The sequence below is a fragment of the Ixodes scapularis genome, unplaced genomic scaffold, assembly GCF_016920785.2.
Source record: "Ixodes scapularis isolate PalLabHiFi unplaced genomic scaffold, ASM1692078v2 PGA_scaffold1__304_contigs__length_218370807, whole genome shotgun sequence".
Taxonomy (NCBI): Eukaryota; Metazoa; Arthropoda; class Arachnida; order Ixodida; family Ixodidae; genus Ixodes; species Ixodes scapularis.
Window position 1 is genome coordinate 60,649,707 of NW_024609846.1, and position 24,852 is coordinate 60,674,558.

Genomic DNA, 24,852 nt, shown 5'->3' on the forward strand with positions numbered 1-24,852 from the left:
AAAAACAAAGTGGACACACGGGCCACAGAGGCTTCGACAATGTGACAAGAATGCCCTTTTGAATATTACGAGGGGAGAAAATATACCAATCTCTTTTTCGCGTGTAAGAAAACTATATTTAGAAGACAATTAAGAAAGGTTTATATTGCGATGACAATGTTTGAAAGCGTTGTAATTCAGCGATGAACCTGCCACGTTCGCACTTGAAGCACAGCAGACAATGCCATTGGTCAAATAATAGATCCCGAGCCCACGATTGCGAAGTCGATAATCGAAGTATATTCAAATAACTGTCAAAACATGTATTAGCTATATACAGTCTTAGGTAAGTTACTTTTAAAAAGTAATTTGTTACAGTTACAGTTACTTTCAGAAATAAAGTAGCGAAGTTACCGTTACAGTTACCGCAACAAAAGAGTAAATCGTTACAGTCACAGTTACTTTTAAAAAATAACGACGTTACTTTTCAGTTACTTTTCTATAACGCAAAAAAATTAGAAAAAACTAGAAACGCCCCTCACCAAGTTTTATTGCATAACATTAAAACGTACTACGTTTTTTACTTGATATTGCAACTTAGCAGATGTTGCTTCTCGAAATTAGTGTTTGAAATTTTCCACGCCAGATCAGTACCGCAAATCAAAATACGAAACATGCGCAGTGCCCTCCGCGTGTATTGTTGTTTCACGATTGATTCACCCGATTAAAAAGCGTTTTCACAGAAAAAATAAAAAACACAACATAGATAGTACTTCAAGACACTAATGTAAGTGTTCAGTCACAAAGTACAAGCGCGTGCGTAAAGATAACTAGATTTGTTTTTTCATGAAATCTACACGTGGGCATATTCCGGTCGTGACTCGTGAGAAAGAACGTATTCACAAGTTCGTGCAAGCCCAACTTGACACTCGAAATGTTGGAATAAACGATTCGAAAAGTGCAAGGAATATTTAAATTGTACTCGTTCAGTGATATAATATTCATAAAACACTAGAAAGTAACGACAAAAGTAACGTCGTTACAGTTACAAGTTACCAAAAAAGTTACGAAATTAGAGAGTAACGCGTTACTACCCTAAACTGGTCATATGTATGTATGTATGTATATATATATATATATATATATATATATATATGTGTATATATATATATATACTTCGCATAACTCTAGAAGCTACCAGAAAGCGCATATTTAATTATGCTCATATTATCGCAAAATGCCTAGCTCATAGGTGTACGTTTACGCAGGGTCGAGGGAGTGAACTCGTTCGTAACCAATATTGCTGTTTGACTTGACAAGCAAACATCTCACCATATCCAGAAGTAGTAATACTTAAGTTATTATATTAAAAGTTTCAACATTCTTGACTCAAACGTAATGAATATAATAAAAAATATTACTCTCGGCTGATTAACTTCCGTGACTCCCGGACCCTCATGCTCTTCTGGTGGTGCATCCACTGTGTTGATGATGAAGACTTGTTAAGTTGCTTGCAGGTTTCCTGTGCCAGTTAGCTGTACTTGTTTTCTTTTTTATCATCTAGTTTTTTTGTTTTTTTAAGAATGTTTAAACCAACCTACGCGATCCAGATGAAGCGCACTCCAAGTATTGTCAAAATACAGTTTCTCTGCTAACACTGCAGTGCATACTGTAACGGAGCCATCTGTTAGTGGCGGAGTCGGACATCAACTTCACATAGGTAGAGCATCCCTCCAGCTGAACGGCGATACGGCCTCATGTTCGGAAAAACAAACTGTCCCATCGCTCGAAGAAGGACTCTTTTGTCGACACTCCGACTTGCGTAAAATATGCAACATGCACTGTGCACGTGTCCCGCACTTGCTTAGCACAAAGGCTGAAGTAGGTTAACCTCGCCTCCTCTGACAATCGTTTTCAGGAGAGAACTGAACTTTCGTGTTTCGCCAACATCACTCCGTTCTTTGTCAGCACGCATTAGGTTATACTTTTCTAAGGTTATGCAGCTCTATTCTAAATTTAGTATGCATAATCCGGATGTTTGCGTGCTTTGACTGTCTTGACTATTTTAGTTGTTCGATGTACCCATTATAGCATTCTCATCGGCTACCATAAGTGTTGCTTTTTCATTTAGGCTGTGGCTCATCTGTTTGATCTTGAACATTTCAGGGTTTTTAGGTCAACCCGTATAACATTGTCGTGACTAACAATGACAACGGATTCCGCGTGCGTTAAAGTGGGTTCTTCTTACATTTCTATTTGGCTCCACTTATTGCCAAATGTGTGTTGTCACCTTCCACACTTCCTTTAACAGCCCGGCGATCGCTTGAGCCACCGTGGAATCTACCTTGTTCACAAGAAGACTACACATTCCTTCTACCCAAGGGATACAGTGAAACGCACGTGGCATGGTCTGCCTAGCCCAAATAAATTATTTTGTAAGTTTCTATCTTCCTTTTCCTCTCACGCTACAATTTGTTAATAACCGTGGCATTGTGTTGCTATCTTAGTATCCTCTCCACCTCTTACGAGCACACACACAAGCTCTCAGGAAGCTTAAATGTCAGGCTGACTAATCTTTAAAATAAATTTGTCTCGCTTCCTCCCGTCGTTCTTGGTAAGTGGTTGCGGTAAAAAAAAAATGATTACATTGAAAAGCAATTGCGAAAATTTACGCAGTATCCTTAGCGTGTGTTTGAAGCTAAAACAACACGTACCTCATTCCTGACGGCAGCTTTTGCAACCACCAGCATTGAGGCACGAATATCTGAAGGTCTACTTTCCTCTTTTCCTCTTTTTTGTTGTTTGCTTTACGCCGACTGCCGTTATTGGCGATGGTCTCGCAGCTGATCCAGGGGTGTTGCATGTGAGTGTCGCGTGGCGCCATGACGTTTGTGACACGTGACCTAGCATACAATGTCACGCGACGGGAATGCGCTACATGACTCCACAATGTCACGTGACGTCAGGTGATACCGTCAGGCTTAGCACAAAAAATTGCACCCCTCATTTAGCGGGAGAGAGCTTAATTTTTAGGGAGAATTTATCCGATAATTTTAGCTGGAAAAATCCTCTGCGCAGAAGGATTTTGTACAGCTTAGCAAAATTTAACTATTGACGCAGCTGGAATCAAACCTTTGACCGTGCGATCCGCAATCCGACGCCTTTGTTTGGAGCGAGTAAAAGGCGGGGGAGCAAGCAGCTGGACTAAATACACTCTAAGAAAGCAATGCTACCCGGGGTACTCAAAATGACGTTTTAGGGGCTTTGGCTACCCCAAAAGCCGAGTGTCTAGCCTTTGGCTAAAGCAACGACCCCAAAACCGCTATGAAAATTCCACTTTTCTGTAGGTGACGACGAGGTGCTCCTTTTCAAATCAGAAATTCCTAACCAGGCAGTCATAGATGATATCAGTAACTTGGATAACTACAAAAAACTATAAAGTGTGTTCTTTTTTAGCTTTCATGATCCTTCAAGATCCACCTGGATCATATCTGTTGTGGATGTTACGCATACTGGTGGAATAAACATTTTGTCAGAGCGCGAGCTGCAATAGGCCAGTTGGAGATAGTTACCAGAGATAATACGCCATTTTTAATTAAACGGTTGATTCCGTTGGACAGTTCTGACCAGCTGTATAGTGTCAGACAAACCGTCGTGGGGTGACCAAAACAGGCTCATTTATTCAAGCAACCTTGGATATATACAGATGATTCGGGTCATGTGCCCAGTGATAACAGTTGGCGAGGAATCGGTTTGTCGGCGCGTTATCAGGATGACATCACGTCTTCCCCTTTTACTTTAAGTGGGAAAACATAACAAATCGTTCTTTGTCATAAACAAACTATCATTAATTCCAAGTATTTTAGGGATCCTTACAGCACGGCCAGATCGCGTCGTTACACCGCGTAACGCGGTTTTACCTGCTGTGGTAGCCTGTTGAGTGCTGGTCAACGGATGATCGGACGCGCAAGGCTCGCTTGGCGGCGTGGTCTCCTCAGACTTGCTTGCATCATTCGTGGTCTTGTCCGCGGGGTCGGCAGGTTGTTGACACTCTGGCTCTGCACCAGGATCACTGTCCGGCAGCAGGAACAGCTGACGACGGTTCCTGCGGGAGATGCTGTCCTTCGTCCTGACCCAGGAAGATCTTGGTGTGTCCTTGGGGCGAAGGATGGTACCCGTAGCACCTCTGTCTCTCAGTCAAACTTTGTTGCCTGCAGAAAGACTACGCAAAGGTCTGGCCGCGTGACGTCTGTTAAAATACATTTTTTTGTTTCTGCCTATACTTTTCGTCTCTCTTCTTGCAGGAAGAGTTTACCGTGCGAGGTTTGAGTAAAGATAAAACCCAAAGCACTTTTGAGAGAAGTCGTCGGCTCATAAGAACTTGTGCTGGACTAAAACCTGTCGGCCCAGGGCTGTTCCTGTAATTCAGCAGCGCAAGGTAAGGGTCTTCTGTTTTCTTAAGAGCAGTTTTAAAGTCCTTACCATACGTTCAACATCCCCGTTTGCTTTCGGGTAGCGAGCGCCGGTTGTCACGTGCTTGAACTCGTATGTCGTTGCACATACGGGTTCAAGCTAGGAGTGGCTGTCACGTGCTTGCACCTGTAAGTCTTGAAACGAACCCGATGCAAACTGGGGCCCGTTGTCCGAAACGCACGGTCTTCGGAATCCCGTGTCGGCGAAGATACTTTTCAGGCGTTGAATAACCTTTACAGATTACGTGCATCTGTCCAGCAACGCATTCTCCGGTTACTTGGAGTGAAAATTAACAACAACAACGCACACCACTCATTTTAGTTCAAATAAATCAACTTCTAGTTTCTCCTATGGTAGTTCTGGTGTTTCGGATGGGATCATCGGTTCCGAGAATTGCACGCGTTCAGTGGCGTATTCTTGGCATTCGCACACAACTCTAGCTATATCTTTACTGAGTCCCGGCCACCAGATAGATTCTTTGGCTTTTTCTCGGCGGCAAACAATGCCATGATGGCCATAATGGAGTCTTCGAAGCATTTCCTACCGTAGGTTTCTTGGAATCACAAGTCCGGTGTCCTTTAGGAGTAAGTCGTTGCATACAGTAACGTTGCCACGCTGTGCCCAGTACTGCCCAAGAACCGACGGTAGCTTGTGTTTGTCTGGCCACCCTTGTCGGCAGGCTTGAGGCAACAAAGAGGACTCCTGGTCATTCTTCTGCTCCACACGTATTCGGTCTATAAGACTGTCGGATGCTGGCAGTCCCCCGATAGTGGCATCAACGTGTACCGAAACGTCCTCCTCCGAGAGCATTCCGTGTGACGGTGCCAAGCCGTAGCTTCGTGCTCGTGACAGTGTGTCTGCCTATGCAATAGTTGTACCCGGAACATGCGTGAAGGTGAAGGAGTGCCTCATCAGGCTCATTCTAAACCTTTGAATTCTTGAGGGTAGGGACTCGAGTGGGTCGTAACCCAGCAACGGAAGTAGAGGTTTATAATCAGTCTCAAACAAAAATGTCAGACTGCGCAGAAACTCGTCAAAGCGTTCTGCAGCCCATGTTAGAGCAAGGGCTTTCTTTTCTATCTAAAAGTACCTCTGTTCCCTCTTCGTCAGCGACCTGGAGGCATGTGCAACAGGACGTCGCTCCCCGGATGGCTGATCTTGGAGCAGTACGGCGCCGAGGCCGTACGACGAGGCGTCTGCAGCGACGATTTTTGGGTAGCTAGGATCGTACCGCGCAAGGCACGTTTCAGAGCTTATGGTGTCGTTGATTTTGACGAGTGCTTGTTCTTGCTGAGGACCCCATGACCAGTCGTTTTCTGTGAATAGAAGGCTACGAAGAGGCGCTGTGGTAGAGGCTACATCTAGGAAAAAACTTGCAATGTGGTTCACCATGCCAGGAGCTAACAAACGTCGACGGAATTTTAAGGCCGGGGGAGCTCTTTGATGGCCCGAACTTTCTCGGAATCAGGTCTTACTCGGCAAATATAGATCAGATACATTTGAAATGATTCAGCAGGCTTTCGACGAAAAACAAACGTAATACGTGCTGTCTTTTTAGTGACACTCGCGTTTTAAAAATGGCAGAAAATCACTGGAAAACGAAAGGAAATAGGGCAACCTTTCTCTTGCTTCAACAGAAATACGCACTTGCTGGAGACATGGGAGGTGGACTGGATGCACATGTCCAATGCCTTCCCAAGGTGTTACTTCCTGCGTGACTACCTGCCTGATTTCTCGCGATGTGATTACCAGACGTATCTAGATCAAACATGGTTAAAATTGCGCACAAATAGAAAGGAACAGAGAAGAAGGAAGAGAGAAGAGACAAGCGCAAACTCACAACTCGATGTATTGAAGGAAGAAAAAAGAACAGCCCTGGGTATCAGCTCGAGCCGAGGCCACACTCGCACGGGGGCACCCGAGCACGCGGGGGACACACACCATCAACCACACTCAAACGACTGTAGAAAGGCTATTTCCTTGTCGGTTAAAGCCACAGAAGGATGGCTGACATAACGCTGGCCTAAGCGGAGTATACTAAAAGCTTCAAAAATTTCGCGAGTATGTTTTTCGGTGAATCTGCCAATTATCGAGGTCTTTTGTAAAGAAGGCGTACACTTACACGCTTGACAATGCAGAGGTAGGTGACCCCCCACTGTTTAATTAAGAGAATCTCTAAATTCAACAGTGGGGGGTCACCTACCTCTCTTTCTCTAAATTTAACAGTGGGGGGTCACCTACCTCTGCATTGTCAAGCGTGTAAGTGTACGCCTTCTTTACAAAAGACCTCGATAATTGGCAGATTTACCGAAAAACACACTCGCGAAATTTTTGAAGCTTTTAGTATACTCCGCTTAGGCGAGCGTTGTGTCAGCCATCCTTCTGTGGCTTTAACCGACAAGGAAATAGCCTTTCTACAGTCGTTTGAGTGTGGTTGGTGGTGTGTGTCCCCCGCGTGCTCGGGTGCCCCCGTGCAAGTGTGGCCTCGGCTCGAGCTGATACCCAGGGCTGTTCTTTTTTCTTCCTTCAATACATCGAGTTGTGAGTTTGCGCTTGTCTCTTCTCTCTTCCCTCTTCTCCGTTCCTTTATATTTGTGCGCAATTTTAACCATGTTCAATCATTACCAACTCGCCCAACTAACCACTTTACTACAGTATCTAGATTAAGCTGATGCCTCTGAGGACTATTTCCCCGTACGAACGTCGGTTCTGAATCAACCCATATTTTTGCTATCAGTACTATCTAGGATATATCAAAATATTCAAAAACTTGAATATTAGGAATCTGAACGCGAAATTTAATTATTGGTCGTATCAATACTCGAGTCTAATTTGAAACTCGAATGTTCCCGTATTCTTGATATTAGGCATTGGAAAACATTTCTTTAAGAAATTATTCCTCTAATGCGTGAAGAAATATGCCTTAAACTAAATTAACTTCAAAATACCGCATTTGTCGTACTATTGTAACTACGCATTTTTCTGTTGTCAGCCTGGCACGAAAAAGTAAGGCGGTAAATTCCAAGGGTGTATTTGTAATGGTCTTCGGTCTGCGAAGCCGGTAGGATTTCCCTTGTTGCTACGACCAGCCTTGGCGAACGACACAACGCACTGGTTCAACAACACGTATCATTTATGAACTTGTATCGCTCGCGTCGCGACCCAAAAGCCCCCTTGTGAATACAATGCGACGGCATTTTATCAGCGGCGGAGCGCCGTTCGTGTGGCCAATTGCAATTTCCGCGGTGGAAATGACCACGAATAATACACGGGCAACCTGGTCCAAAGCTTTGGATGGTGTTGCCAGCATGCATAGGGGACGAAAACAGGAAATAAGGCAGGAACATTGGTATGATAACTCACGGAGCAGCTAGTTGTTATTTGAGTTTATAACAGAAGTATTGAGGAATAGGACATATAGGCCAATTATGATAAAATGATTACGGGGTGTGTTGTATGCCAAGAGGAAGAAGAAGCAAAAGAACACGTGATGTCGAGGCCCACAAGACTTGTTCCCGCTCTTCCTGAGGGGGTGACGGATTTAGCCCAAGCGCTGTGGTTTGGAGACAAGAATGGAAGAATTGATGATATGTCCATTTTAATTACAAAGAGGATATCGGAAGCCTAGTGTAATTTATTTAGGAAAAAACTGAATGGGCGTCCAACATACTAGCACAACTGGGGAGAGGCGGGACGGAGAAAATTTGGGACAAGGGTTACTCCCGCCTTCCCGGAGGGTGCGGGAGCAAACCTTGTCCCTGTCTCCTAGTGGGCCCGGTGCTGAGTTAACGCCGACTAGGTTTGACAAAAGCAAAAATGGCAACTAGATTCCTCGCCGCGGAGAAAAGGCGGCGTATAATGTTTTTAGTTTTTTGCCCACTCCCCCAAATGACACCCTGGTGATATCTCACACCACCTAGTGAGTGTCATAAAATTACAGAGGGGAAGCAAATGAGCTTAGAAGTGCGAGGGAAGGAATAATACTTTTGTTTTTTGTACTTTAGGCTAGGTGGCACAAGCTATCGCCCGCCATAAAAAATGCAGCCGTTAGCATTTATCCATTCATTCATTACAAGGCTGCCGAAAGCGCCGCGTATGAAGCTCATCATAACCGTCTCACAGGTGTTTCATCCTGTAGGTGCGTGTTTTCCATTGTTACCCCTTATGTGCAGCAGATGGAATTGAAATGTACTCACTTCACTAAAGCCACGGTGTCTAAACTTATATTCGTGAAGCATTCCCGCTAAACAAAGCCAGGTGAGACGCAGATTTTCCCACATTTTCAATCGATCGCCTTCTAATGAAATCGGCTCTCACACAAGCTGTCATGTCAATGTTTACTAACGCTCATGTCATGTTTTTCCGGGAGCCCAAGTTGCGATAGTTCAGCGGGGGTGCGGTGTCGCAGAAGTTTGGTCCCTTTTATTTTGCCACCGTGATAGGCGGGTTTGCGGCAAGCACTGCCGACGGAGCGCAGCTCCGCAGCCCAGGGACGTCTCCATGGTCCTGCGCCAACAAGGCCCTTGAGGCCCTTGACAACAATGTCTTAGGTCTAAAAGAGGGATAGCCCCGGCCGCTGTCCCTTTTGTCACCTTGGTTCCATTGGTTCTTTCTTTTGGGGGAAATGGCTACGTGACCCTTGCTTTTGGTTTGTACGTGGACATGGCGTCGGTTCTGCCTGTGGTACTATATCGCGTGACGACAGGCTAGGTGGGGCCAGGTGTAGCCACAGGAGAGGGGGAGGACGGGAGGCAATGGAAAACGCCAAAAAATAGCTTTTGCTCTCTTCAATTTCCCACAAGTGAGACAACTTAGGAATACGTTTTTTTATATTTTCCATAACTTGGAGCTTGCACGCGTGGTCTGCACTCGACAAATAAAATGCTGATTTTCTATAGATATAATAACAATGCGATGAAAGAAAACTAAGTCATAAATTAGACTACATCGACTGAAACGTGTGTTATGCAATAATTTACACTACAGGCGATTATCAGAATTTATGCCGGATAATAAAAATTGCACATGTAACTTCCGATTATTTTTATTTATCTGTTTGCGTATGTGCTTATTTCAGACATAAAGGGTCGATGCAACAATTTCAACTTCCAAAAAAGTTTCTGTTTTAATCTTTATATTGTTCATCTTACCAAAAGGGATGGAGAAACTGCTTCATCGTTTAGAAATATCGCGATTCTGTTGCGTAGTAGCAAAGCAAAGATCGCGGAATATTTCCCTTTTTGCAGCTGCGGTGTGGTGGCCATGAGAAATAAGGCGTGACGCATTCCTGTGTACAATGAAATAGGTTGGCAAGATGTGCCATCATGTGCCCAATCTAATGCTATATTTTAGAAATGGTGTCGTTTGAACATAATAAAAGGCGCCGAAACCTTATATCATCGAAAACGTTGTACATCATTCTGGGTTCAGTGGCGCCATCTGCCCGAGGTAAAAAAAAACTATTCCTCCCTGTATCCTCACCCCGCTGCTACTACGTCAGTCCAACTTCCTTAAGGCAAAGCATGAGCTTTGCCCTTTTCTCCCCTTTCCCCCTCTTCCTTCCCCAACAGCCCTCCTTCTCCCCCTCTCCGCATCGCTCAGACCAACCTTCAAATAAACAAACATTTTGTTTGTTTATTTGTTTTTGGGTGATGGTAATATACCAACGTGTTTCTAGGATTGAACAGGTGCACCAAAGTGAAGACCGCTGTGGTTGTTTTTGGGCACTGAAAATAAAGTCATTATTATTATTATTATTAAGTCATTATTAAGGTCGCCATCTGAATCTGAAGCAGACTCTGCACGCGCTGGAGGTTCTGAAAGAGCACAGGGGTAACTACAGCAATTATTTGACCGAAGTCCAAACATTGTTGCACGACCCTTTTTAAAAATAGTTGAGGGGCGATTGAGCTTCTTTATAAAAAATATTTAAAATGTAGTGTCGAAGTTCTATAGTGCAGTCAACCGTGATGAACACCTCCGAGCGAGTGGCTCATAATCAAAATTATATACCTTAATAATAACCTCATATTTCTGAATGGTGGGGCAATGTAATTGCCAGCACGACTAAAAACAAAGCAAGCGCTCACGGCAAATTGCGTTTGGTGGCTCGGAGTTGACGGAATGCTGTACAAGTTTTGAGCGAGTAAGTTGACACCTTGTGACTAAAGGCGGCAGGCATCAGTATGAAAGCATGGCGTGAACTAAATTTACTTCTGAACCCCCCCTCCCCCCTTTGACCTGGAAGTTCTGAATTACATTTTTATGATATACCCCAAAAGACTAACAGCTCTTCACAGGGGCTATTTGCCTGCTACGCGGTCACCATGTGCAAGGTAATTTTTCCGCGTAGACTCTGATTCAGTGACTTACTTTTCCTTGAAAGCCATATTAAAGTCATGTCAACCGCAAGGCTGCTCGTTGTAAATCGGTAAAGGCTCTACTAAAATCTCAAAACGCCCATTCAAAGGCAAGTAAGAAACGTGCTTCCGGGAACAGGCCCTCGCATTAAAAACAGCTCACCAGTAATGTGCTTAACACTCCAAGAGCGATCATTAACACTTGTCTCTATGTGTCCATCATCTCTGAATAGTGATCAAACTAGTTGAAATATGCATTAATATGTTGTTCTTTTTTTCAGGTGGCGCACTATCATGCCCACTGTAATAACTACACCGTTAGGAGCTGTCAAGTCAAAACAAAATATTCAAAATGTGGACACCTGTTGGCATGTAGCCGTAATCACATTTCTTATACTCTTCGTGGCGACCGTCTCGCTCAAGAACTCTGGCTTCATTCTCGTTGGGCTGATGGATGAGTTTGACACCGATCGAGAACACGCTTCTTGGCCCACTACCGTTCGTGTGACATTCAGCCTGGGTGCAGGTCAGATATCGGGGATCATGTTTGCCATTTCAGCCTGCGAACGTTTTGCGGAAGTCGTAGCATTTAAAATACAACATTTAGTAGACAAAACTCTGAATTGAACAAGTGGGAATTTTACAACTTTTTGTTAGTTATAATTAGGATTCGGAGTTTTCGGTTTAAACCGATAGAAACCGATAAAAGTACGCCGAATTCATTTTCAGAAATTTGGTTTTAACCAAAAAAGGTCAGTTTGTAGGTTCGCCATTTTTTACTTAAACCAATAAAAACCAATAAAAGTACGTCGAATTCATTTTCTAAAATTCAGTTTTAACCGGAAATGGTCACTTTGACCTTTCAGTCGTACCGCAGAGCCGTGGCGAAAAAGTAAAACGACAGTGCCGACCGAAACGTGTCCGAATGCATGGGATACACGGATGCCTTCATGACGTTATGGTTTAATGCGCCCATCATCGATAGGAACGTGAAGTCCGAAATGCCCCATGACTTCGCCATGTACGAGCCTGTTTTCAAACTCGTAAGGAAGACTGGATGCAAGCTCTGCATGTTGTGTTGTGCTTCAAAACGTCGCACCGTGTCTCTTTTGACGGTCACAACTGGTTGATTGGCCGATTTTCGCTCCGGCAGCGCTTCAGCTCCTCAGCCCGCCAGTGTCCGGTGTTAGCGTTGAGAGGGCATTCTCGAAACTCAGGGTCATACTAACAAAAAAGAAAAAGTGCGGATCAGCGAAGAAAACCTGGGAAAGTACATGTGTGTGTTCTATAATAGGATCACGTAATCCCGATGTACAGAAGCTAAAGTTCCATGTGTTTCGGGCATAGGGTTCATATCTGACTTGTTTGCACTTCCGTCTTTTTTTGTTGTTTCTTTTACAATTGCACACATTTGCCAAATAAAATGACGATTTCTTTTTCAATGTATTTTTGCAGTTATTCTTTGAGTGATCACAAATATCAAAGCTACAAGGATCGTCTGATCCGGTGTCCGTTAGTGTTTATTTTAATTCACCGAAAGAAGCCGATAAGCTCTTTTGGGCATAAATATACACCGAAAAAAACCGAAAATTGAATTTTAAAATAAACACCGAAAAAAGTAGGCCGAATTTTGAAATAATAGAAACCGAAAACGCGGAACCCTAGTTATAATTAGCAAACCTTGAAATTTTATTCGTCATTCATTTGAAGGGCTCCTGATTCTATCTGTGTATTGTCAGACATTCCATCAAAAAACAACAGAATCGATGACAACCCTTATCTAAAGCTTTTACGAGCTGTCCAACTTTAGATTCGTATGGATTACTACAAGAGAGAACCGTGCTTGTTCAGGACGCAATATTCGCTTCTACAATTAAAAACACTCGACCTATTTTTTTCTTGGATGTTGGTCTCAGATAGATTCGGAATTTAATACGCGGAACTCTTTCTCTTCAGTGGTTTCCCACGTATCACATACAGTAATATAATATTTAAAAAAAAAAAAAAACAATTCTAATTACGTCTCAACAAAACGTTAAAAAAGTGTGCAGAAAAATACAAACATCTTAATTTAGACATGTTTCGCAGTTCGATTGCATTTACTTTATTTACGTGTAGGTTACAGCTGTAGAATTGCTCCCGCAATAACATTGATAAAATAAAAAAAACACCTGCTTTTCACATCCTAAGATTTTTCAGGTTGAGTCATTAAGTTGGGGTCTCTTATATCCAGCCATTTTGGTGGGACTGCTGCTGCGATGGTTTCGAGCCCAAAGCGTGGCCCTTGCTGGGAGCGTATGCCTCTGGGCTGGCATAATTGCTGCAGCCTTTCCAGTGGACATCACCTGGGTGACGGTTGCGTTTGCGATTCACGGTAATGGCCTCACATTATCGCATCAAATCTTTCGCGAAAATGGTTTGAAATTGCTACTTTTTTTTTCCTTCAACAGGTTTCGGAATGGGTGCAATGTACGTCACAACTGCCCTTGCCCTCTTCAAGTATTTCGACAAATACAAAAGCTTCGCGAACGGATTGGCACGTGCGGGCGAGACCGCAGCCGGCATTGTGTTCCCTCCTGTCTTCGTATTTCTTCAAGAAACGTACGGTTTCAGAGGCACCCTTTTCATCTACGGTGCACTTGCACTTCATGCGACAGTCCTTTGCCTCTTACTAAAAGAGCCACCGTGGACTGTGAGAAAGCCACCTCTAAAAACTATTAACAAAACAGATGTATTCACGACTCATTCTGTAAATATGGCAAACAACCAAAATGAGCCTCCTAAATCAAAGAGCTTGCATAGCAGCGACCTTCCCGATAACGTCAGTCATTTACTGACCATGTTTCGGAACCCGTATTTTTATTTAATAGTTCTCTGCAGTGTGGTTGTTCATATCTCCCAATTCACGTTTCTAACTACCATAGTCGACTTTGCCATGGATGGAGGCTCGTCGCTGGCTGACGCCTCGTCCGTCATAACCTACATATCACCGGCTGATTTTATCGGTCGCATGATCCTGCCGCTGCTAGCAGACCGGAACTATATACGGCGGGGCACCCTCGTGACGCTCTCTTTCTGCGTGATGGGCGTGTCGACAATGGCTTTACCGCAGACGACGTCCTTCGCGACGCTTCTGCCGACTTGCGTTGTCTTTGGAATCGCCCTAGGGTGTCTGCTGACAATGGAGATTGTCCTAGTGTCCGATTACGTCGATGTTCAACTCTTCGCAGTTTGTTACGGCTTCTGCTCGCTAGCCAGCATTCCAGGAATATTGGTCGGCCCGTTGGTTTTCGGTGAGTGCAGCATTTCACATCGTCGTTAGACGCTGGCCTATGTTGGCCATTCAGGCCGTTTATAATTCAATTTTCATGCAAGTGTTGTATAATGACCTGCATCTGAAGTCGTTATTAATTTACTTATACAGATAAAGTATTACACAATTCCTAGGTGTTGGGTACAGGGTGTTTCAAAGAACGCAGGCCAAATCGCTCCTGCGAAAACTACTCATCGCAACGAAAAAAGGCTTGCGGCATTTTGGTCCTGGGCCAGAGGCCCATTTGTCAAAAATTAATGAAGTCCGGGATAATTAAGTTGTTAATTTGTTTGCGTAATTAACTTTGTTAATACTGTGTTTAAGGACATGGTATAAATTGGAAAATTGCTCAGCATCATCGAAAAACACTAAATCAACTAATTGCAGAACGATAGAAAGCACACGAAGCATCTTCCGGCTTTCTAAAAACAGCACAAAATCGACAGGTTGTTAAGTTTCGGTTTGTTATCGGAGCGCATCTCAGCCCCGGCGGCACCGCGCCCGTGGAGAGATAGTGCAACCAACTTCTGCTGCGCTGTCATCGCGCGACGCAGCAGAGGCTGGTTGCACTATCTCTCCACGGGGCGCGGTGCCACCGGGGCTGAGATGCGCTCCGATAACAAACCGAAACTTAACAACCTGTCGATTTTGTGCTGTTTTTAGAAAGCCGGAAGATGCTTCGTGTGCTTTCTATCGTTCTGCAATTAGTTGATTTAGTGTTTTTCGATGATGCTGAGCAATTTTCTAATTTAAACCATGCCCTTAAACACAATATTAAGAAGTTAATTACGCAAAAATAATTAACAACTTAATTATCCCGGACTTTAACATTTTTGATAAATGGGCCCCTGGCCCAGGACCAAAACGCCACAAGCCTTTTTTCGTTGCGATGAGTAGTCTTCGCAGGAGTGATTTGGCCTGCGTTCTCTGAAACACCCTGTATATTCAAATAATGTGCACGGGACAAATATATTAATAAAAACGCAAGCAATAAAATCAATGATTTTCATTAAAATGTCCGTTTCGTCGATAAACCGGAGAATTTTATTTTCAGAACTTCGATGTCCACTGCATTCACCCAGCCCGTGGTCCTTGATAAACTTGCTATATGTATCCTATTTCCTATTGATGAGAGGCATATTTGAGAAACAATGGAATATAATTTGCCAACGGTGGAACTCACAAGTTTAACCGCTGGTATTATTCCCAAACCAAAAAAAAAAAATACTGGCATCGCTCGAAAAAAAAAAATTAACATCGGAAAGTGCAAAGAGTCTACCATTTTTTTGTGTGTGTCCTTAATAATCCGTGCAAACTAGTCGAAGAGGCAATAGTAAAATAAAGAAGAAAAAAAGGAGCACAATAGAGCAACCGGAGCACTCTCATTAAATACATAACAAATATTTGAAAGAAATCTTTTTTACGCTGTAACGAACACCATCAACCACTAACATGCCGGTGGAGTAAATGCGGACGCTGGAAGTTTATTTGAGCAGTCATGGTCCGCTAGGACGAATACTGCTCCTCGGTGCTTCACCTGTAAATTCCCCGTTTTCATTGAGAACCATGCCTAGTGTGACCAGCAGCAACTGCCCGCTGCAAGTGCTCCACAAACCGATAAGGTTGAAGACCGGTTTTCATTGAATATAAAAACGCAAAGGATCTTACCTACTTTAGTAGACCAAGTTAGGAGCCTCAAAGTCATTAAAAAAACCTTCCTGACTTCACATTAAGTCCAATGGGTCTAACATTGTTATATCAAAACAAATAAAACTATGTGATCTGAAATATGGGGTTGCGTATCACAAATATCCAGACAAAAAAACATCGCCGTCATAATTACGTATAAATACATTGCACTTTCGAAACCCATTATTTATTGCGGTTTGTTATGACACGTTGTGGTCTGAACTAAACGAAATATACTTTTTAGATATTACAAGATTCCTCTTGGAAATGTCTCTTAAACATGATTTTAAGCATTATTTTTTGTTTCTGTTTATCAATTGCAGGATTCTTCAGGGACAGCATGGGCACGTACGACAATATGTACCGTCTCATAGGAGGAACTCACCTGGCAGTTAGCTTAATTTTTGGAGCAGTAGTCTGCAATGAAAAGCGAAGTGGCAGGCCCGAACAAACAACCAAACTTTAATTTTAGGAAGCTTGCCTGCATGCGATCATCGCAGCACGAAAGAGGCTGCTGATTCCTAATACTGCCGTAATTACCCCACTTTATAAAAGTCTAAGGTTCTGGCGTAGCCCATCCTTAAAAATGTTCTGTTGCACAATAAAAGCGGGAAGCACGTTTTTTTACGTACCCAGGAATTCACTATCGTTTCTTTGTCAAAATATTAAAAAAAACGCAATTAAAAATAAAATACGTTTACAACTCCCTGTAATGCCGAATTAGAGCGCAGCTCTTGAGGAGAAGGAGGAGGAGGAGAGGGTACGGAGGGGAGCGTATGCCCCTCCTCCCCCTCCTCTTCACTTGCTCAACTATTTATCGGGAAATTTTCGCTTTATTTCCCGCTAAGTTCAGCGAAAAAAAATTACCGGCTAAATTTAGCGGGAAACGTTTCCTGCTAAATTTAGCTGGGAATTTTTTCCGCTAAATTAAGCGGGGGATTGTTTCCGCTAAACCTAGCGGGGAATTTTTTCTGCTATTTTTAGAAGGAATTTTTTCCGCTAGATATAGCGGAAGAAATTCCCTTTTACGCCTCTTTCTTCTCCCTTGTGGCCCTCGTGACGTCACTTGTGATCCTCGTATTTATATTTTTAGGATTTTCATTGGTCAGTTCTGGCGGTAATTGTAGCCCAATTTAAAAATTGAGCACAAAAACAAACAAAACCTGCCCAGAATGACTCTTAGAAGAGTAAAGAGGTGCATTTTTTATTAAAATTAAAATTCCGTTTTTTTGTTTTTGTTTGTTTTTTAACGCGGTAGCGTTAAGCAGCCTGTATCGCAGAAAATCCGGCGTCGGTGGCGTGACGAGAAAAGCTGGCGTCGGTCGCATGACGAGAAAATCCGGCGTCAGTGGCGTGCCGCGAAAATCCTGATTCGTCGACAGGGTCATCACGTCACAGTCACATGACCTCGCGCGGGTTTATAAAAAAACTCAGAACCATCAGCTGAAGCGTGACGTTACGGATGGAATTAAAGTGATTAAAAACTGACATGCAATGGGAATGAAAGGTTGCCACGTGTCTTAAATGATTTCACTAAAACCTTGGAAGATTTTAGGCGGATTCGAACCCACGAACCTTCCATTGTGAGGAAGACACGCTACTAACTACACCACGCAAGGCGCCTTTTTTTTTTCTTTATTGTTCCACGCAAGGCACTTTTTTATATCTTTATTTAGAATGCAGACACATACACACATGTATTTACGCACTATTTACACTTTTAAAAATGAGGAAGTCCAATGGTTATGGGCAGGCGGTGATTAACATTCTTTCATGTGTGTGAAGCTATCAAGCACTCCAATCCACTCAGGCGGGTATTCGCTCTGTTCATAAGCACTCTTTACCTGTGCAACATAATCATTTATGAAAATACGCGCTAACCTGAAGAATTGCTCTGCGCTTCTCACCGCAATCGGAAGGTTCTCGTTTGCCCCGATGGGTATAAAAGGGATAGAATGGGGTGCTATATGCACAGATTTTTCTTTAAAGTTCGTTGAACGATATCCGCAAAAAAACCCTGCGTCCCAGCCACGCACGTAGCCAGGGTGGAAGCCTATGGGGTTTGGGCCCCCCTCGAAATCTTTTATTTTGCTGGGACCTCCTCTCCCCTCATACAGCATTTTGTCATGTGCGCCCCCCCCCCTCCCCCCCCCCCCCCCCCGAAACATAATCCTGGCTACGTGCCTGGTCCCAGCAGTACAGAAAACTATGTTCGATAGTTTCGGAATCCTTGCAAACTGGGCAGTTAACACCCCCTGTGACGGTCATGCCTCGTTTGCCCAGCCACAGCTTGACAGGCAGCGTGTCACTATGTACTCGGAAAAAAAAGGTTTTGGCTGACACATTTTTTTCACACGAACTAGAAGTTAAGACGTCTTGCCCTGATTCACCCGCATAAAGAGATCTGTTCAGCTGTGCCGGAAACAAATTATCGACAAGATAGCGGTAGAAGTTTTTGCACAAAACTGTGGATAAATATTCGAGCGAGTACCTCACTGTCAAGAATTTAAAAGAATCAACCACTTATTTTACGAAGCCCACTAATTTAGCAGGAGGTCCGATGTGGGAAGACACAAAAAGGAAGGAATGTGTTCGACCAGCCTTGTATGAAGCATCACCTGTATAAGTGGATTAGTCTGGTCTCGTAGAGAAAAAAAAAGAAAAACAACACCAAAACGCGAGACAACCTGACGGAGAAAAAGGTGATGCAGTCCGAGACCGCCCTTGGATATGCGTCTAAAGAGATTGTCTCTTCGCATTGGTTCTCCTGCGCTCTTCCAAACAAACAATGCAAACATGCGGTGAATTTTCTGTGTGTTCAATCGCGCACAAAAACTTGAAGCACGAACCACATTTTTGCAATAAAAAAAATATTACAGGCTATGGACCTCGTAAAAACGGACATGTCACGTAATTTCAATTTTGCTGTGCAATCTTTCAAATCGGCCGTAACATTATGCCAGTAAGTTGAAGGTAGCTTTAAGTGCTGAAAGAGAGCACCAAAATACCTGCCAGCTGCACAACTCCACTGAAGGCCTTCAAACTGGCGAGTCGTAGTTGCCCACTCGCCGTGTCATAAGCCGTTACATTTGTTCATGTTAATTCCCGCACCAGTAGCGTCACAAAATGTTCTGCACAAGTTTAAAGCATGTCCGACGCTTTTCTTAGCTGCACGAAAAACCGCTACATCGACCGCGTACGCGCGGACTTTTACTTCTGCAGCATTTCTCATGATACACCCGCGTACTAGTTTACTATGCAATATACTTAGGCACAAAGCCTCCAAGTACAAGGCAAACATGACAGGAGACAAGAGGCAGCCCTGTCGTACTGAAGACGAAACTCGTATTTTGGGGTTTAAGACATCGTTCACCACCAGTTTCGTCGTACAACCTGTATACGCCATTCTGACGCCCTATAGTACTATTTTTTCCACATTCGCGTGAGCTAAAATTCTCCAAAGGACATCGTGACGTACGCGGTCAAAAGCTTTGTTTAGATCCATCTGAATAACTGCAACCTGGTTCGCTTAATCCCGATTTACAGAGAGTCGAGAATAGTGCAGGTTACATGAATGTAACTTTGAATGGTCTTTCCTTTGATGCCGTATGTTTTGTGTGTTCCCACCAATTTATAAATAACGCTTTGAAGTCTCAGTTAAAATTCTCGCATATATTGTATAGTCCAGGTTGCAGTGTCTGATTGGGGGGTATCGGCTAACTTGCTTTCGCTTCTGAACGACGTCTGTTTTAAGAATCAGTACTGTCTGTGTTTGAAGAAAGGAATGTGACAACGTTTTATTCTCGAAAGCTTCACGAATTACCTCGAGCAAAAAAGGACGTAAACAATTTTTTTAATTTCTTATAAAACTCTCCGCTGAGTCCGTCCGGTCCTGGCGTTTTGTGCATAGCCAAAGTTTCAATCGCGCGCTCTATTTCGTCTTCTGTGATTAGTCATTCCAGCCATTCTCTCTCTTCTGGCGATAATTTTGGCGCGTTACGAAGCAAGTCTTTGAGAGCAGCTTGGCCTTTTTGGCCCTTTATCGCCCCCGGAAAGGGTCCCATAAGGCCTCAAAAAGGCATCCTGAATTACAGCCTTTACATTTCTGATAACTCCTTTGTGTTCAATGACTAAAATTTCCTTTGCAAGCGCAAACTTTTTTTCTCGCCCAAAACGCGCCTTGTGGGCTGTTCCTCTAAAAACACTTCTAAGATCGCGAACGCGTAACCGCTCCACGGTTACGTTCCTGCTGGAAACTGTCCAGCTTGGCTTTAACCTGCTTTAATTCAGCGGCGCATGACCGCGGGTGCTCGCTTTCGCTTCGCAGTAGTTCCAGCCAGTATACGTGCAGCTCTCTTTCCGCTTTCTCAGCCAAACAATTATTCTGAGAGGATCTTTCAATCGCGAGCTCTTTAACTTTACTTCTTGTTTAAAGCATTCCCATTGCTCTAAAAGGCTGGGCTGTGTCCTCGCTGATAATATTTCTACAACCTGTGTGACCCGCTCAACAAAAATATCATCTTTGAGCAGTTTAACATTAATATCCATAGTTCTCAATTAAACGTATTTCAAATTTGCGTGGTGTTTCTCAAAGTAACTGTCGTTAAGCTGTGGTCACTAAAAAATACTGACTTCACATTATAGTCAGTTACCTCACTGGCAGCTTCAACTGAGACTACCCCAGTTCAGAGAAGTGACGTTCTGAAGAAACAGATATTTGATTATACAAGGGCCGACCTTCCAAAATGTCAAATATGTTGTCTAAATTTTCTTTCGATTTTTTCTTTAATTTTTTTAATTGCCGGTCAGTAAATGACAGCTGGGTGTCTTTCTGAAATAAAATGATTGAGGTGAAAGAGATGTGTATCCCCAAAATTTATATTTTACCATGTGCTAGTAATCCCCGGTTCACGACAACTGTGCGACGGTGTATAAATAAGAAAAAAGAGACTTTATTCAAACGCCAAGCGTTCGGACGCCCAGGACGACTGGGAGTCTTATCGTTCACATTCAAGGTCTTGCAAAAAATAAATCATGAGAGCCAAACTTAAATTTTTTAACAGTGACCTGTCTAACATCTTGAAAACCAGCCCGAAGATATTTCGGAGTGTGGTGAACCCTAAACCAAAGAATTTACGCCTTTCTGTTTTTTCAGAAGAGGGTAGTGGTTTGAGCACATTGGAGACAGCAAAGGCATTTAACTCTTTCTTTGGTAGCGTCTTCACGGATGAAATGCCGTTGACTAATAATATGTTAATATCCTCAACGTCCGCTAAAATGGACACTTTTACCATCACCAGTGAGGGAGTTGCCAATGCAATAGATCGACTGCCAACAAATTCAAGCCCTGCTCCGGACGGAATAAGCACAAAATTGCTGAAATTAACAAAAGACATATCCAGCAAACTTTTAGGAGCACTCTTCCAAACGTCACTTTCTACTGGAACCCTACCAGACGATTGGAAAATGGCCCATGTCATCCCTATTTACAAATCTGGCAATCGCAACTCCCTCACAAATTACAGACCCATCTCTCTTACTTGCGTATCATGTAAATTACTGGAACACATAATTTGTTCTTAGACTATGAAGTATCTCGTGACTAACAACCTTCTCTTTTCAAACCAGCATGCCTCTCAACAGGGACGTTCCTTTGAACTTCAACTTTGCGAGTTAATTACGGACCTTCATAAAAGTATTCACTCTTCCCCCGGAACTGACGCAATTTTTATTGACTTTTCTAAAGCCTTTGATCGTGTTCCGCATACAAGGTTAATAAAAAATCTGACAGATGCTAATCTAGAAACGGGTGTCATTAAATGGATCTCAGACTTTCTTTCAAATAGACGTCAGTGTGTCGTTATCGATAACATAATCTCTCCCCCAATAGCCGTGAAATCTGGTGTACCACAAGGATCAGTACTTGGGCCACTACGCTTCTTACTATACATTAATGATATTCACGTAAACATTCAGTCCACGATCCGAATTTTTGCAGACGACTGCGTCATCTACCGAACTATATCTTCCCCCTCTGATAGCGCATTACTTCAGGCAGATCTAGACAAAATTTCACTATGGTGTGTTGATTGGCAAATGCAGATAAATACGGATAAAACGAAACATATGACGTTCACTACAAAAACCAACACTCCCGAGCATACTTATCAAATTAATGGTGTAAATATAGAAAAGGTGCAATCATTTAAGTACTTAGGTGTTCACCTCACAGTAGAGTTATCTTGGAAATTACATATTGAGACAATATTACGAAAGGCTAATCAAACCCTGGGATTCCTGAGAAGAAAGTTGTTTTTATCTGACACAAAAACAAAACTAATGACATAACATCCCTTGTAAGAAGCAAAATAGAATATGCGTCAGTTATTTGGAATCCCCACCAATCCTATCTAGTTAATGAATTAGATTCTCTCCAAAATAAAGCATCCTGGTTTATAACACGCAATTATTCAACCACCTGTAGTATAACAAGTATAAAAGAGTCCTTAAATTTAGCATCTCTCGAGAACAGAAGGCCAATCGCCCGTTTTTCTTTATTTCATAAAATATAGCACTCTTCTACACCATTCCGTCAATCACACATTGTTCCAGCTAACCGTATCTTCCCACGGCTAGACCACCCCAACAAAGTAACCCCAATTTTTGCACGCACTAACCTATACAAATGCTCTCCCTTTAACATTGCCGTTTCTGAATGGAATGCCTTACCGTATGATGTCGCAGTGACACAGGAATATCAGGCTTTTTTTAATCTCCTGATTCCTTTCATTTCACAAAAAACATAATCATGTTTGCCCCTCGTCGCAGATAGGCCATAGTTCTGCAGTGTGCCTTTGGTTTTCTTTTTGTATTTCTATAATGTTACCATTGAAGTGCAGCAATTGAACTTTGTAGTTATATGTACTGCTTTTTTGTGTGCCGCGGCTTTCTTTTCTTTTCTTTTTTTTTTCCCTGTTTTCTGTGTATCACTACCGTCAACGTGTTCCTTTTGTATGAATTCCCCCCTATGTAATGCCCGAAAGGGCCCTTAGGGTAAATGAATAAATAAAATGCGGTCTAAACGAGGGCTAGATGATGACTGAAAGTCAGCATAACGAAAATTAACTTTCGAACCCATGAGTTGCGCGAAATCTCCTACGCTGTACACGTTTAATAAATTCTTTAAGCTTTTCACGCTCCTATCCGTGTGCAGTCTAGGCGGCTTACTATCTTCACTAATGTATATATGCAGTTAAAGCCTCCTGCGAGCACAACGACCTTCTCACACTGCAAGTGCGTCTGCAATATCGCGAAGAGAAGAACTCTTTCATCAACTCGATTTGGGGCATACATACACAGTATTCGCCACTGGAAGCTGTGCTAAGTGAAGTCGCACATAAATCGTCCTTGACGGTCGGTTACTATACTTAATTCTTGGAATGGCACAGTCTTCGAGAGAAATAAAAAAACAGCCCGCGGGGAAGCCTACCGCGTGCCTCACACACACCTCGTATTAGTGAAGAAAAGGCCTCAAAACTCGTTCACTTACGTTTTCATTTCATTTTGGTTTTTTGTATGCAAATAGTGTCTCGGTTTTCTTCGCTTATTAGTGTTGTAGTTGATACTGTTTTTTGCACGAATTTAAACCGCGAATACTAAGAGTTCCTATGCGAATGAGTAAGGTAAAGTTCTGTCGTACTTTCACGTTGCTAAACCATATAACCGTTCGGTAATTTGTTGCCAGGCTACAAAAGGTAAAATAACTTTTCTGAACCAGACTTGGAAACGTAGAGCTGCACACTAACATTGAGTCCTTTCCCCTACGTTATTTCTGGGGGTATGCGTGATTGGACTGTTTTCCGGCTCTTCTATGGGTCCTGCGCGTGGCACTGCCCCGTCTCGCCGTGCGCGTCGTCTGTTGAATTCACAGGTCCGCGGACCGCTTTCCTGCCTGGCCCGCCGCGGTGCTTTCAGTGTCTATTAAATCCATGGCTGCGTCTTCCTCCTCGGACTTCAGGTTCACCTTGTTCAACAGCGGTCGCCGTTCTCTAGGCCGGCTCTCGGTGCCCTCCGGGCTGAAGGGTAGGCTTCTCCATCCTAACGATGGTAGCAGTCGGGGGCTCGTGGAAACCCTGGGATGTCGTTGCTGTTCCGTGGTGGTCGGCGAGAGTGGCCGGCTGCCCTGGCTCCGTGCCGGTCTGTGTTGGAGATGCGCCGCCGTCCGCCGCGTCTTCGGCTTCCGCCCCGTCCATCATTAGGTTGTTCGTCTCTTTGGTTCTGCGCCCACGGACAACAGCAGCGAACGTCCTGACACAGTCTTCGCCCACGTGACCGTAGCGATGGCACTCTGTGCATCGCGGAACCCGACGGTCTCGACGTAGTGCCCGGTTTTTCGGCATCGTAGGCACAGGGGTGCCATTGCGTGTGCATCAAGAAGGACTTCGCAGCCCTCCACTATGAGTTAATGAGGGATGTCGTCTACTGTTGTTCCCTCCTTGAGGGTCATCCGAACGAGCCGCGTGTTAAACTCCACTCTTTCAAAACCCTTTTCACGAATATGATCTCGGCTAATATCAGACACCTTTCCAAAACGTTCCAGTTCCCGACGAACGTGGCAGTTGGATACATCGTAGGGCACCCCATGGAGCTTGACCTCCACTTCCGTGTCGGCAGGGTCGAAACCGCGGCATCGCCCTGCTTTGATGCGTAGCTCCTTAGCGTCCACGAGCCTCTGTTTTGCGGTGAGCGAATGCAACCGGAGGAGCCAAACGTAGTTCATTTGGTGGGCTCCTGCCGCCGCTAGCTCTTGGAGTACGTTCAGTCTTTGAAGCTCTTGTTTAAAGTCTTGGACACTATAGGGCCTGTTTTGAAAGTCGCAGTACAGAATAGCGGCGTTTTTGGCTAGATATCCGGTTGGCAGGGGTGGCAAAATTGTCTTGTACGCGTCAGCACTTTCAGCAGCAGAAAAACTGCGGCCTTTCAAGGCCGTTATTGCCGCTGTATCGGAGCCTGTCATCGCAACGTCCGTACTCGGCGGAG

The 24,852-nt window shown here is 43.7% G+C and overlaps 1 protein-coding gene across 1 annotated transcript; it reads left to right on the top strand.

Moving 5' to 3' along the window:
* The first annotated feature begins 10,850 nt into the window (after positions 1 to 10,850).
* On the top strand, positions 10,851 to 16,279 carry LOC8033973 (monocarboxylate transporter 2). The gene is made up of 4 exons (XM_040220394.3): positions 10,851 to 10,882; positions 11,093 to 11,337; positions 13,262 to 14,104; positions 16,137 to 16,279. Exons 1-4 carry the CDS (start codon positions 10,851 to 10,853, stop codon positions 16,277 to 16,279), a joined length of 1,263 nt encoding a protein of 420 aa, XP_040076328.2.
* The last annotated feature ends 8,573 nt before the right edge of the window (positions 16,280 to 24,852 follow it).

Bases quoted from the DNA above. Each gene is read 5' to 3' on its own strand.
- LOC8033973 (XM_040220394.3), top strand. From the start codon at position 10,851: ATGTCAACCGCAAGGCTGCTCGTTGTAAATCG. The intron at 11,338-13,261 runs GTCAGATATCGG...TTCCTTCAACAG, and splicing joins GACATTCAGCCTGGGTGCAG to GTTTCGGAATGGGTGCAATG. The intron at 14,105-16,136 runs GTGAGTGCAGCA...TATCAATTGCAG, and splicing joins GGTCGGCCCGTTGGTTTTCG to GATTCTTCAGGGACAGCATG.